General features: G+C 40.0%; 1 protein-coding gene across 1 annotated transcript; it reads left to right on the top strand.

Annotated features, from left to right (window-relative positions):
• Positions 1 to 3,073: 3,073 nt before the first annotated feature.
• Positions 3,074 to 14,103, top strand: slc34a2a (solute carrier family 34 member 2a). The gene is made up of 13 exons (XM_080463462.1): positions 3,074 to 3,100; positions 4,056 to 4,086; positions 4,169 to 4,279; positions 6,216 to 6,344; positions 6,576 to 6,719; positions 6,819 to 6,930; positions 8,973 to 9,165; positions 9,577 to 9,672; positions 9,774 to 9,894; positions 10,135 to 10,302; positions 10,413 to 10,529; positions 11,837 to 11,961; positions 12,330 to 14,103. The coding sequence occupies exons 1-13, from the start codon at positions 3,077 to 3,079 to the stop codon at positions 12,894 to 12,896; spliced, it is 1,938 nt and encodes a 645-aa protein (XP_080319588.1). The 5' UTR covers positions 3,074 to 3,076; the 3' UTR covers positions 12,897 to 14,103.
• Positions 14,104 to 14,628: the final 525 nt, after the last annotated feature.

The raw sequence follows: 14,628 nt of genomic DNA, 5'->3' as shown, positions 1-14,628 counted from the left end.
GCACATGGGGAGAACATGCAAACTCCACACAGAAAGTAATGTGGTACCACACAGCAGCTCTGCCATGATTTCCATCTTTACATGTTGGAGTTGCTTGGACATTTTTGAGGGTCTATTTTAAACAAGACAAGACACATTTATTTATACAGCACCGTTCAGACAAGGCAATTCACAGTGCTTTAGGAGGAAACAAAAGAAATATAATTAAACAAGTAATCAGATTAAGAAAAAGAGAATAAATACAGTAAAAATAAATACTTTATCAAGATAAAAGTAATAAGTACAATCTATTCTGTATTGAAAAGCCTGAGTAAATAATGTTTTAAGGTGTGACTTAAAATTAATGAGAGTGTCAGGAGTACTCAGTAAAAGAAAGTTTGTTCCACAGGTGGGAGGAGAAGCGTAGGAACTAAAAAACTGCTTCACCTTGTGTTGCTTCTGACACTCTGGACACTTAGTCAACCTCTTCCTGAGGACCACAGGAGTCTGGATGTTTCACATTCTCCAAGTGAATCTGAAATGTATTTAGACCAAAGACCAATTAAAGCTCCATATACAAGAAGTAAGATTTTGAAGTGGATCATTCGACACACAAGCAGCCAGTTCTGAGATTAAAGCTCAGGTATAATTTGATTCACCCTCTTTGTGTTGGTGAGCACTTTGGCTACAGCGTTCTGGATAAGCTGCTGTTGTCTAACAGCTTTTTAAACGTCTGTCTATTTGTTTGGGAGTTGGTTGCAATGACCTTATGACGTAGACCCTCATATTGTTCCTGTTGTTGCGTCTTAGATAAATTGGTAGAATGAGCCAAGTATTTCAAAATCAATAAGAGCATAAAGTCTTATCAAAAAGCAGAAACTTACAAGGTCAATAAAAATCTGTTTATTAAAATATATGATTCATGCTATTTGATCTGCTTTATCTAAGTTAGAACAAGTTCTCCCATCAAAATGAAAATTGGATTAATAGTAATAATTTAAACCAGAACACGTTTCAATGCCATGTCCCCCTATATCTAAATCATTAGGGGTTTTTTTGTTCCCATGGCATGGCCTACCAACATTAACGCAACATATTCATGTAGTAGCAGTACATGGTGTCTAGGTGTCGCTGTCGTTCTTGCAAACCGATTGACAAGCCTGATCGCCACAACAGTAATATGGGATGCAAGCAAAGTTAAACAAAGAATATTTGAATAAATGCATTCGTAATCAGATCAGCCTACAACTGAACCTGAACATGTGTGTAATATTCTAATCATTTTTGAAGCACCAATAGAAAGAGGCGTGGCTAATTAAGTAATCAAACAAGCCCAAATAGTAAATTTGATACGTTGCTGGCACGCTATCTGCTCAGCTATGTCATATTATGATAGCGAAGCTTGTGTGATCTGTGTTGGTCTGCATGATGAAGCGAGTCCTCTGCAGGCTAAAGGTCAGTGCAAAGTGGCAGAGACTTGTGAGTGAATCACAGTTGAACCAGTTCCATCCACCAGACTTTTGGACCGACCGTATAACATGGGTACGAGCAGCATATTGTGGACAAAGTTTCTCAAGTGTCAAAGTCAGATGATTGGGTGCAAATTACAAATGAGCTTCTTTGATAATCATGAGATTCCCCCATTGAAAAAGATACTACTACAGTGGTGTAGTAGTGGTTTGACCTAACACCTAACATTGAAGAAATCCCCTGTTCGATTCTGGGAGCACAGGTGTGTGTGTGTGTGTGTGTGTGTGTGTGTGTGTGTGTGTGTGTGTGTGTGTGTGTGTGTGTGTGTGTGTGTGTGTGTGTGTGTGTGTGTGTGGACTAAGTAACCAATTGGTAGAAAAAACACAAACTAAGACTATTTTATGTTAGTAACAATAATGTGTTTTTGAATGTTGTAATGTTTGGGTTTCTGTTGACACATGACACCCCCATCAATGAGTACAATTCTAAGTCTGTTAAATTTAAAAATGATGTTCGAGGCATAGTGTAAGCTATTATTATCACATCATGAGCTACTCATACTCTCTGATTCTATAGCCGAGCGTCCATTAGAATGGAAACAAACAAAACGTCCAGAACCGTATTAATGCTTGTGCCGGTGCACCAGGACAGTGATGATGACTCTCTCTCTCTCTCTCACTCTCTCTCTCTCTCTCTCTCTCTCTCTCTCTCTCTCTCTCTCTCTCTCTCTCTCTCTCTCTCTCTCTCTCTCTCTCTCCCTCTGTCACTGGCAGATAGGGCCGGGCAAAGTGGATGATGGTTACTCCCCATCCTCACCTAACGTCATCAGGTCACAACTTCCATGGAAATTTACTGTGTGTGGCCCAGGCCATCATTTCTGTCAGCAATAATCAAGTGTATTCAAAGACTGTAACTCACTTCATTGATATTCCGAAGTATCGACAAATAGCTAGATGTTTTCGGAAGTTCAATAGATGGCCACAGAAAAAAAAGGGGTCCAAAAATAGGACAGAGTCACAATCACATATTCGAGCTGGACCTGAATGACTGTGTCCACATCCTGCACACCCACCACCCTCGTGTGGTCTGGATATATTTGTGCCAGCAGAGTGGTTCTCTCCACAACTTGTCTCCTGTGGTTAATCTCAGGGTCCACTTGCTGGAGCTACCATCTTTCTGAGGGCAGTGCATTGAAGACCTGAAGATTTTTTTTAACAGGCACAGGTTACTCAGGGTTTTCTCTATTGGGGGTCATACTTTAAAAATATGGACACGTTATCAATTCTGAAAAAACTAACTACTGGGCCATTAATGAGTCATTGGTTGGAAACCTTCAGGTGAGAAATAAAGTTTGTGCAAAGGCACTGGTGAAACAGACACCACTGCCTCCAGAATTATCAGATACACCTGGATTGCGAAACAACTGGTAGAGACAGTGAAGCGTCAGGTAATCAAAGTTTCAAAGGCGTGTTCAGCTTATCTCTGACACAGAAGTGTTCCTGATGTCAAAGCTGCACAACACAAACTTTCCTCTGATCTCCACGGCTCCCCTTTCACCTTTCTCCTGTTATCTGCATGAAGGCAGCATTACTAAAGTGGAAGCCCAGGCGAGCTCAGCACACAGAGGATGGACTCGCTACGACTGCCACAGGTGAGGACAAACATCACTTCTGTCAGACTGAATGATTTCTGAACTGGAGTGTAAGTCTTTCTATTAGTATTTATTTCTGTCTATGAGCACTTTCTGATTTTTTTTTTCCAAAGTGACAGTTTATAGGATCTCTATGTAGAGTATTCAGCGCATGTGTGTGTGTGTGTATGTGTGTGTGTGTGTATGTCTCAACCGCAAGTGTCACACCAGTTGTACTATAACTGAGAATTTATGTTATTGTACGATAACAGAAATGGCTGCAGTGTGTAACAGGTGAGGCCTGACGATAAATTAAAATGTCATGTAAACACATGCGGTTAAACTTTTATACTGCTTTGGGAAGTTACTATAAAAAACTGTGCTTTGATTAACTCCACAAAGAAGAACGTAATCCTTATATTAACTGATGACTGCATGCAAATTTACTCAAGGTTCCCAAGAATGTAAGCGAATAAAATACACGAGGACATAAAAATACAGAAAAGTGAGACAACTGTATTTCAACTTTCCAAGTAATACTCTTTGATTGATGTAGTTTTTGTTTTCTTTCTCTGTCATACTGTATGTGAATGGAATTTTTCTGCAGCTTCAACATGTGACAGTGAGATCAATACAATTCCAAAGTGAGGGACAGTGTGTCTGTGTGTGCATGACAATATGTGATACGTATATCTCTGAACCTGATAGTCAAACTGGTGTGCTTCAGTTTGTACAGTATTTAGATATAAAGTCAGTGTATTGGTCAACACTGATTAAACACAACCAGAAATACCAATTACGGCGTGCATTACATATATTGGACTTTAAAGTGTATATTTATTTATTTTTTGTTAATTATCTATGACTTTAAAATAATGACTAGAAACTAAAAAGAAAATCCACAGTAAGTGTGCTGTACTTTTGGAATTATTTATATATATATGCAGTATACATGCTTTATTTCTTGTGATTTCAGGCAATGGACTCCCAAAACAATGAAGGCATGGGTGAGAAACATAGAAAAGAAAAAAACAAAGGTATTTCAACACATTTAACAAGCTGTACTAACTGATTTATTGTCATTGGTAGTGGTCAAAGTGAACACTGCACATTCCTCCATGGCTTTGATTGAGGATGTACAGGGTGAAACGGACCCCTGGGACATGCCAGAGCTCAAGGACAACGGGGTCCCCTGGTCAGGTGAATATCACTGATGTGTGTGTGTGTGTGTGTGTGTGTGTGTGTGTGTGTGTGTGTGTGTGTGTGTGTGTGTGTGTGTGTGTGTGTGTGTGTGTGTGTGGGTGTGAGTGTGGGTGTGGGTGTGGGTGTGGGTGTGGTGTGTGTGTGTGTGTGTGTGTGTGTGTGTGTGTGTGTGTGTGTGTGTGTGTGTGTGTGTGTGTGTGCGTGGGTGCGTGGGTGTGTGTGTGTGTGTGTGTGTGTGTGTGTGTGTGTGTGTGTGTGTGTGTGTGTGTGTGTGTGTGTGTGTGGTGTGGGTGTGGGTGTGGGTGTGTGTGTGTGTGTGTGTGTGTGTGTGTGTGGGTGTGGGTGTGGGTGTGGGTGTGCGTGTGCGTGTGCGTGTGCGTGTGCGTGTGTGTGTGCGTGGGTGTGTGTGTGCGCACACATCAACATGCACTTATTCTGATTACACATACAGTCTCGAAGTATTGCCTTCATTAGATTGGTGTGTTGACACTGTGAGGTATTAAAGACAAAGCAGATACAATATTAATCTGGTGTCATTCCATATAACAGTTACACCAGAGATAGACGCACGTTCTTTTTGTCTGGAGAAAATGTAGACTCAAATTTACTATGAGCAATATGTCTTGTGGCGGAGTTGAAAGTCAATAAACCAGAGGCAGTTGATTTAATCAAGTTTCAAGTGTGTTATTAAAAATGCAATGAGCAGATATTATTTTGTATTTAATGTTGGGGGTTTGAAACACTTGGTGGATGTGTGATTTCATTTTGGATCACAGCAACACATCTGGCAGAAATGTTGGGACTGAGTGGGAGACGTTTAACCTTGCGTAGCGTCCTCGATTGTTGGCAAGTTGTTTGAGTTTTGAATGAGGAATATTCTCTACTTCTCTATTTCCTGATGGCTGAGCATCCCATGCAATAGATGCAAATATACATTTATACCGCATGTACTGATAAAAAGCTGGACCATCCCTCTACTGAATTTACCTCTAGGATTATTAAAGTATATATATCATACTTTCTTCTATATTCTTTAGTTCATGGTATTGCTTTAATTAGAATTTGTAGTTTCTTTACAAAATTCAGACTTGATTCATTGGACTGCAGGACAGTTTTCTTTGGACCATTTTAATGATTCAGATAAGCAGACAGTGTATATGTGGTGCTTCTTTGCATGATATACTTTCTGTATTTGTGGATTTCATAACTAAATGTGTTCTCAGTTTTTCCGGAAGTGTTCCAGAGCCCAATCATTTATCCATTTCAAAACTATGCCTCTTTTCTATATAACAACAGCTGAAAAGCTTTAACATTTCATCTCAAACCTGCCCTTGTCCCTTTTGTGGGATCAAGATGTCCTTTAATACGACAAAGATTTGTCCAGATTTTCTGAAGATCCACAATGTTAAAACCAATTATTGATGCAGAACTATGAATTATTGAATGAATTCTGAAATTATTAAATAATCTGTGCCCTAAAACGCATGTTTTATATATGTTCTGACCCCTTTTTTCTTGTTAATTTTCATAGAAACAAGTCACAGTTTTAAACCTTTAATAGCCCGAGTCCTAGTTTCCGATGTGGTAGTGCCATCACATTCAACCGACATTTCAATGTATTGCTTACAAAATTTGTTAGTGTTCAGTTTTGAACAACATGTAGGACTTTAAGAATTATAAATCATTTTTCTTGCTTTCGATATTTACACACCTTACAACCCTTTTTGGAATTATGATTTTAGAAGTCAGACATAATTTTAAACAAGTTTAAACATAAAATATTGCCACTGACAAAAACAAAAAGATGCAATAATATCATAAAAAAAACCACTCAAATTGCATTTTTTCATCTTTGATTTTAAATTTCTTTTGTACATTCTCAACAATATACTAGCTCGTGCTCGATCTCATGCCTTTGTCTCTTCTGTTTTAGCTCTGAATACCGGTGGGAAGGTGAAGAGAGTGCTGGTGTCAGTGCTGAAGCTGATTCTGCTGCTGGGATTTCTCTACATATTCATTTGTTCCCTCGACATCCTCAGCTCAGCTTTCCAGCTGGTTGGAGGTGAGGACTCTAAAGCCTGCATGTTGGTGAAACGTGAAGACAGACAGTTGAATGTTTCATTTTCCATCACAGCCATTCAGTCTTAAGCAAGTCATGACAGCGAGTGAATACTGGGATGCTTGGTGGTTATATCTGCAGCTCTTTCATTTAAGACATCGACGTTATGATTTACATCTCCAAAGTATAATTACGTGTGGAATCAAGATAACATGTCGCTTCTACCTTGTGCAGGTAAAACAGCAGGGGACATCTTTCAGGACAATTCAGTTCTGTCAAACCCTCTGGCTGGTCTGGTTATCGGTGTCCTGGTCACACTGCTGGTGCAGAGCTCGTCCACTTCCTCCTCTATAGTTGTCAGCATGGTCTCCTCTGACCGTAAGTTTCTGCACCACACAATCATTACTTTGATGATGATGATGATGGGCCTGTGGAGGAGAAGAAGAAATGTTGACGGAAACTTGTGTGCTTGGACAGTTTTATCGGTCCAGGTGGCTGTACCAATCATCATGGGCACCAATATCGGCACCTCTGTCACCAACACACTGGTTGCCATGACGCAGGCTGGTGAGCGCAGCACCTTCCGCAGGTAATGACGTCTGTTGAATATAAACTCTTCAAGGACAAATATTGTGTTTTGCATTCACCTTGAAATTATCGGAATGTGCCGGTCAGAAGTTGATTGATCTTGCCGAGAACCATAGCTATAGAAGCAGAGTTATTAAGTGTTCTTTATGGCTTTAGTAGCCACGTAAAATGTACATTGGTCTGTACTAAAAAGGTGGACCCAGATAACTGGTAGCACAATAATAAATGATCTGTCGCAATATATGCTACATGAATTCTGACATGAAGTGAACAATAACACCAAACGAGGTCAAGAGTTAAACATAAGTTCTCCTCTGAAATGTAGAAATATTTACTAAGACCACTTACATTCACAACTTTATTAATTTTGATCTATATTTGTAATATTTTGTAATATTTTGAATCAACTTTTCTGCTTCATTTTCCAGCTATATTATTATATTACAGGTGTGGCATATCAAGACGTTGATTAGACTACAGGATTATTACACAGGTGTGCCACAATAAAAAAAAACGTGCAATTAGTATGCTGACGGCAGGAATAGCCACGAGAGGTGTTGCCCATGAACTGAATGTTCATTTCTCTACCATAAGTCGTCCCCAAAGGTGTTGCAGAGAGTTTGGCATTACATCTGACTGGTCGACACCAGCACCAGGACCTTCACATCCAGCATCTTCACGTCCACCGTGGTCTGAGACCAGCCACCCAGACAGTGGATGCAACCATTGGTTTGCGTATCCAAATAATTTCTGTCTCAGGGAAGCTCATCTGCATGCTCGTCGTCGTCGTCATAACCGATTTGAGTGGACAAACGCTCACGTTCAGCGACGTCTGGCACTTTGTAAAGGTGTTTTCTTCATGGATGAATCCTAGTTTTTACTGTACAGGACAGACGCAAACACTCCGTACTGCATGATGTGGGTGAGCGGTTTGCTGATGTCAACTTTGTGAATGGAGTGGCCCATGGTGGCGGTGGGGTTATGGTATGAGCGGGCGTACGTCATGGACATTCAAAGCAGGTGCATCTTATTGACGGCATTTTGAATGACGAGATCCTGAGGCCCATTGTTGTGCCATTTATCCGCTTAATCATCACCTGTTGTTGTAGCATGGTGATGCATGACCCAATCTTGCATGGGGGCATCTGGCCACGTCACTCATTGGCCATGGTCGGGGTGCTCTGGATCGACGTATAAGACAACGTGTTCCCGTTTCTGCCAATATCCAGCAACTTGGCACAGCCTTGCCACAATTAATAACCTGATCAACTATATGTGAAGGAGATGTGCTGCGCTGTGTGAGGCAAATGGTGGTCACAGCAGAAACTGACAGCTTTCTGACCCCCCCAGGACCCCCACAATACAGTAAAACTGCACATTTTAGAGTGTCCTTACTTTCATTGTGGCCATCTTAAGACACACCTATGTAATAATCCTGCTGCGCTGCAAATTACTTGGCACTTTCCAAGATTTAAAATCACATTTGTAGACAAACTTGATCCTTTTGCTTGTTTCAAAAGTTATTTACTTATCATTTGACCATGACTTTACAGTATAGTCATACATCGAGATTCAAAAATCTTATTTCAAGATTTCTTATCAAGTGAAATGTACTTACTGCATGGACAGATAGTTTCACTAGTTTTAAATAATTTTCTTCTCAAATTTAATGTTTCTATCTTTATTTGGGCTACACTTTTTTTTGCATTGTGTCTAATCAGCATTTTGATATGCCACACCTGTAAGGTGGATCGATTATCTCGGCGAAGGAGAAGTGCTCACTAACACAGATTTAGACACATTTCTGAACAATAATGGAGAGAAATAGACCTTTTGAGTACGTAGAAAAGGTTTTACATCTTTCAGTTCAGCTAATGAAAAATGGAGGCAAAAAGTGCCGCGTTTATATCTTTGTTCAGCGTATGATCCCCACCTTTATATGAAATCAAAACATGGATTATTGCTCAATAAGCAATTCTGAAGAGCTGTGATATGATTTTCTTCTTTCGTGCATTTATTTTCATCCTCCAATATTACTCACAGGGCCTTTGCTGGAGCCACGGTGCACGACTTCTTCAACTGGCTCTCTGTGCTGGTGCTGCTGCCTCTGGAGGTCGCCACTGGTTATTTGTATGAGGTCACCAAGCTCATCATAGACTCCTTCCAAATCGAGAGTGGAGAGGCCCCCGACCTGCTAAACGTGATCACTGACGTCCTCACTGAATCAATCATAGAGGTAAAATGAGATAAAGATGATGCAGAAACCCTCAATATAACTTTTTCAAAATTGTATGACGATTATATCTGAGGAAGTATGATACAAATAATTCATGCTACCGTGTTTTTAAACATTAGAAAGCAACAACTTCAATTATAAAAGTGGAGCAATTTAAAAAAAAAAAAAGCTGTCATTGTGCTGCAACACAGAATTGTTGGTTTGGTTGATACCCGTGTTTTTTTTAGGAGGCAATACATCGTTTTCACAGTAGCAGCACAAACGTGACACGTGAAGTCAGCAAGAAGCAGGAGCTATTTTCTGGAAAAGAAAGATGTTTTCCTGCACTTAGGTTTATCACGGAGATAAGCTGCCATTATATAAGGTTGTTATCTCTGCAATGTTTGTACATTTCTATATGGTCTTACTCAGCTGGACAAGTCCGTCATCAGTGGGATTGCCACCGGAGACCCAGAAGCCAGGAACAAGAGTCTCATCAAACGGTGGTGCTTAACTTTTTCAAACACAGTAAGGCCAAAACACATTAACTGCACATCAAATACTTTAAATCATTAAAAAGCACATAGCGAGTATTTGATTTTTCTTGTGAAATTGCCTCTGTGTTTCAGACATTAATGAATGTTACTGTTCCTGGACCAGAGAACTGCACCTCTCCCTCCGACTGCTGGGTCGATGCCAACTACACTTACACACTGAAGAACATTTCTGAGACATACAACATTGAGAGATGTAGGACCAGCACTCAGAGTTTATAATGTATTTTCACCACTTGTGAACTGAAATAATATAATTAATCTCACCTGAGACCTTACCTATCCTTGAAGAGAATCCATTCAAATTTAATGTTGCTGCAACACATCATTGTTGGATCTAGTTAAATCCTAGAATGCACAAATGCGGCACATGAAACACGAGATAGTCTCTGCAGGATGATACACAGAAACCTATAATTTATGTTTGTGTCCTCAGGTAATCACCTCTTCGCTAATGTGGATCTGCCCGACCTGGCTATTGGTTTGATCCTGCTGGCTCTTTCTCTTCTGGTGCTGTGCTCCTGCCTCATCCTCATCGTCAAGCTTCTTAACTCCATGCTGAAGGGCCAGGTGGCTTCAGTTATCAAGAAGATCTTGAACACAAGTGAGCAGCGCTGAGAAACGTTCACTTAACCAACTGATTTTGGTGCATCTGTGAACTACACGACATGGATACATGAATGTTTACGTCTGTTTGTGTTTGTGTGCGTGCAGATTTCCCATTTCCATTCGGCTGGGTCACCGGCTACATCGCTATTTTAGTTGGAGCTGGAATGACGTTCATTGTGCAGAGCAGTTCAGTGTTCACCTCTGCTATCACTCCACTTGTCGGTGAGCTCATTTTTCCATCCTCTGATTTAATGGATTATTTTTCTTGGGATTTTCAATCCATGTATCTTCAACTATGTAACCACATTGCTCAGTTTTATAAACGAACTACACACAACAGTATAGAAAGTTATGCGTGGTAGATATTTCTTTTTTGTTGTCAAAATGCTTCGTGGCAATAAATCTTAGACAAGTGGAAGGCCTGTTGATCTCCCTTCTAAATATTTCCACATGTCTGACGAACCTCTATTTGTGTGAAGAGCACCAAATCGGACTATGTAGGATGGACCCATGAAGAAATGGCTCATTCTTCTCTGTCAATGTTGAACACATTTTGTCGGCTGTTGACTGTTGTTCGGTAGAATAGATGATTAAAGTTTGAAAAAACAAGACATGTTGGCAATTGAAGAAATCATTAATTCAATTAAAAGCCTCAATAACATGTGGGCAAAACCATACAACAGCCGCAACAGCCGCAACAGCCGCAACAGCCGCAACAGCCGCAACAGCCGCAACAGCCTGGCACCTTGATGGTTTGATGCTGCTGTATGATGGCATCCCATTCCTCAACCACTGTTCGTAGCAAGTCTGTCATCGCGGTTAAGTTGGTCGGTTGGAATGAACAGCACGACCAAACTGATGCCACAAGTGTGCAATGTGGTTGAGGTCAGGATCTCAAACCTCAGCTAAGAAATGCTATTTGGCGTTGGCAGAGAGGATTGGGAAATGTTTGATGGGCATCAAACACATACTCAAGTGTGCTACTCTTCCCACAAATACATACTGCTTCCAAATGCTGCACCATTTAAAAGGGAGATAAACTTACTTTGAAGGGGTAGAATATTTACATAACAAAGGGGTAGTCTACTGAACACAGTATGTAGTTTATCTTTATCTGATCTTAAATCGCCAAGAAGAGAATAAAACTGTATTGTTTCAGCAGTTTTCAAATAAAACAGTAAATCAGTGTTATTTTCTATTACAGAGCACAAGAAAAACTGTATTTCCGTGGCTGTCAAACAAATATCAAACATTTTTGCACATGTACAGAATGGGCTTGCTATAATTTGAAACAGCACTTCATATTTAAATGTGAGTAGTATAACACTGAATAAAATGGAGCGTTCCAAAGATCTAGCAATTTCTTTTAAAACCTTCTCCGAGATTTTTTTGTTCATGATCACCAACGATGAACACCACAAACTGCCCCTCTGGAGCCGACAGAGTAGGACGTAATAAGTGTGTTGCAGGAAACAACATGTATTCCTGAAAATCCACCTTTCAAGCTACTGATTCTTTTGTTTTAACAGGTATTGGTGTCATCAGCATAGAGAGAGCATACCCACTGTCTCTGGGTTCAAATATTGGAACCACCACCACGGCCATCCTCGCAGCCATGGCTAGTCCTGGAGAGACACTGGCCAACGCTCTGCAGGTCAGTCCTCCCAGCGAAAAACGCCCACTTCTGAATGATATCTGATTGTAGTAATTGGAAATGTTATAATGCCAGCAGCCCCTGAAAGGATGGAAATATGATGGCAGCCAATATACTTGGTTAATAGATGTATATTGGTGTAGCCATCGTGAGAGTGTTGGCAGGCTTCGTGTGACATTGTTCAGCTGGACACCTGCTTGCAGACGTGGCTAGTTCCACAGACACAATGACTTTATTTAACATTATCAAATGAGGGTGATTTTCCTTCGAGGGTATATAATCACTCGTAGTTTATTTTTACTTGTCTTCTTCTTCTATTGGCAGGAAAAGCGTAAATGATCATTAATAGGTGTTAATTGTCTGTCCAGATTGCCCTTGTGCACTTCTTGTTCAACATCTCGGGCATCATCCTGTGGTATCCAATCCCCTTCACCCGCGTCCCCATCCGGCTGGCTAAAGGTCTGGGCAACATCACTGCCAATTACCGCTGGTTTGCCGCCGTCTACATCATCTGCTGTTTCTTCGTTTTGCCGCTCCTTGTGTTCGCCTTGTCGCTGGCCGGTTGGCAGGTACTTGTGGGTGTGGCGGTTCCTCTGGTTGTTATGTTAATCATCATCATTGTGATCAACGTGCTGCAGAAGCGGAAACCCGGGTGTCTGCCTGCACCACTCCGGTCCTGGGACTTTCTCCCGCTCTGGGCCCACTCATTGGCTCCCTGGGACAAAGTGGTTGGGGTCATTACTGCTAAATGCTGTTGTTGCTGCAAATGCTGCAAAATTGCATCTCCTGACCAAGACGAAAAAGCACAAGAGTGTGTGGAGGAGAACCAGAAGGCATATCCAGCAGTGTATGACAACCCTGCAATGAGTGCTGAGAAAGAAGTAGAAGATGAGATCAAAATAGAGCTAAAGATTTTGAACATGAGCCAACTTTGAGGTTTTATAGTTAGGACTGTCTATGAATGACTGTATGTTAGTATGGTGCATGGAAACATATTGTGTCATGGCACAAGAACAAACCTTTTTTTTCCCCAAACAATATTTGACTTTTTGTGCAATACGAGCAAAGTGTAGGATCTCTGTATTTTATTTTGGACAACTTTACTCAAGAAGTAAAAAAAACAAAACACCAAACAGTCAAGTTGTTGGCGACTTTTTAACATCCTTGCATTATTTTTCCAGTAGCAGCAGCTCTAGTCTGCCTTCAAGCCGGAATATAACCATTATAAATGTATTACCAAATGTTATAAGATAAGATAAGATAAGATAAGATATCCCTTTATTTATCTCGAATGTGGAGACATTTGTAAATTTATCACGCCATTACCAACGATAGTATATTATTATGAAAACAAGCAGGCAGTATACGCCCTTGATAAATTCTTGAGGATTGCCATAGTGGGTGTGTGGGTTTGCCAACTCAAGGATGGTTGAATGTGACGTCTCAGTCCACATATACGTGTGGAGGCTTGTGACTGAAAAGAACAGATGATACTGGAATCATTCGCTATTAGAATTTCTTCTTTTATTGGGATTCATGGATTTATTGCAGATAAATTTCAAATGAGGACACTCTCTTAAATATCTCCCTTAAATATTTGTGTTGCTAAATGTGTGTTTTTTTTTTGTTTTTTTTTAAACCTAATATTGTACAATACAAATAATATGTTTTTATATCAAATGCTTTTGGGGAATATTTATTAATTGGGCCTGTACCAATTAGAAGGACATGCACAGATGGTATATACTAATATTTGTCAACACAATGGTATTATACCTTAATAGTATTTATTTTTTCCAAAGAGTTATGATAATAAACCCTGGGGCCTGTGTGCAATAATAATACTTATATAATCATTAGAAGATTTGTACAAAACCTAAAAGGTAGAGTGTATGTATGATCAAATCTTTTTTCACCATTTTACAGAAAGAAAAAAAAAACATTTTCTGTGTATAAAAGACACATTAAGATCTTCAAAACATCGTTTTAAGGTGTACAATAATTTTGTAATTAAAAAGTTAATTGTATTCAAAGAATATGCTCCATCCAACCAAGTGCTTTTTTGTACAATTAAATTTTAATTTTGACTTGTATATTGTGTTTTAAAATACTTGTGTAAATAAACAAAAGATGTGATTTATCATGGTTGTCTAAAGTGTCTTTTAAAATGACTTATTAGGAAAACCATCACAGTCGTCGATAGGAATGCCCCTCTGACCCTGTGTCCTGACTGTATTTATTACCCATTTATCAGTGTTATCTAGATTTTCAGAGTGAAACAAGGCTTGAGTGAACAATTATCATATAAAAGAGTTCAAAGTTTTAAAAGTAATAAACAAGCGCTATATATGCATAATTGGTATTGTATCAGCTCATTAACTTTATCAAACTGATATGTTGCCAGGTCTTTGGGGTCAATGGGTCTTCTATCTTTAGGCAGTTGTTTTCTGAGCGTCAAACTTGTGTTTAATAAGTATCCCAAGTCACAGAGACAGTGCCATGGAAACCTCCACTGTGACACTGACTGACTGCTGCACTGTCACATGTCAGCGGGCCATGTGCAGCGAACAGCGAACAAGCGATGGATTATCAATACGTCAATACCGTGGGTACACAACTGTGTCACTGCCCACAATGCCACAACCACGGGACACTTTCCACATGGTC

Source organism: Lipophrys pholis, assembly GCF_963383615.2.
Source record: "Lipophrys pholis genome assembly, chromosome: 5".
Lineage (NCBI taxonomy): Eukaryota > Metazoa > Chordata > Actinopteri > Blenniiformes > Blenniidae > Lipophrys > Lipophrys pholis.
Note: the sequence above shows the minus strand (reverse complement) of the source record. Positions and strands in the feature narration are given on the sequence as shown.

Coding starts and splice junctions, on each gene's coding strand:
- slc34a2a (XM_080463462.1), top strand. CDS start 3,077: ATGGACTCGCTACGACTGCCACAG. Junction 9,166..9,576: donor TCACTGAATCAATCATAGAG/GTAAAATGAGAT, acceptor GGTCTTACTCAG/CTGGACAAGTCCGTCATCAG. Junction 11,962..12,329: donor CACTGGCCAACGCTCTGCAG/GTCAGTCCTCCC, acceptor TTGTCTGTCCAG/ATTGCCCTTGTGCACTTCTT.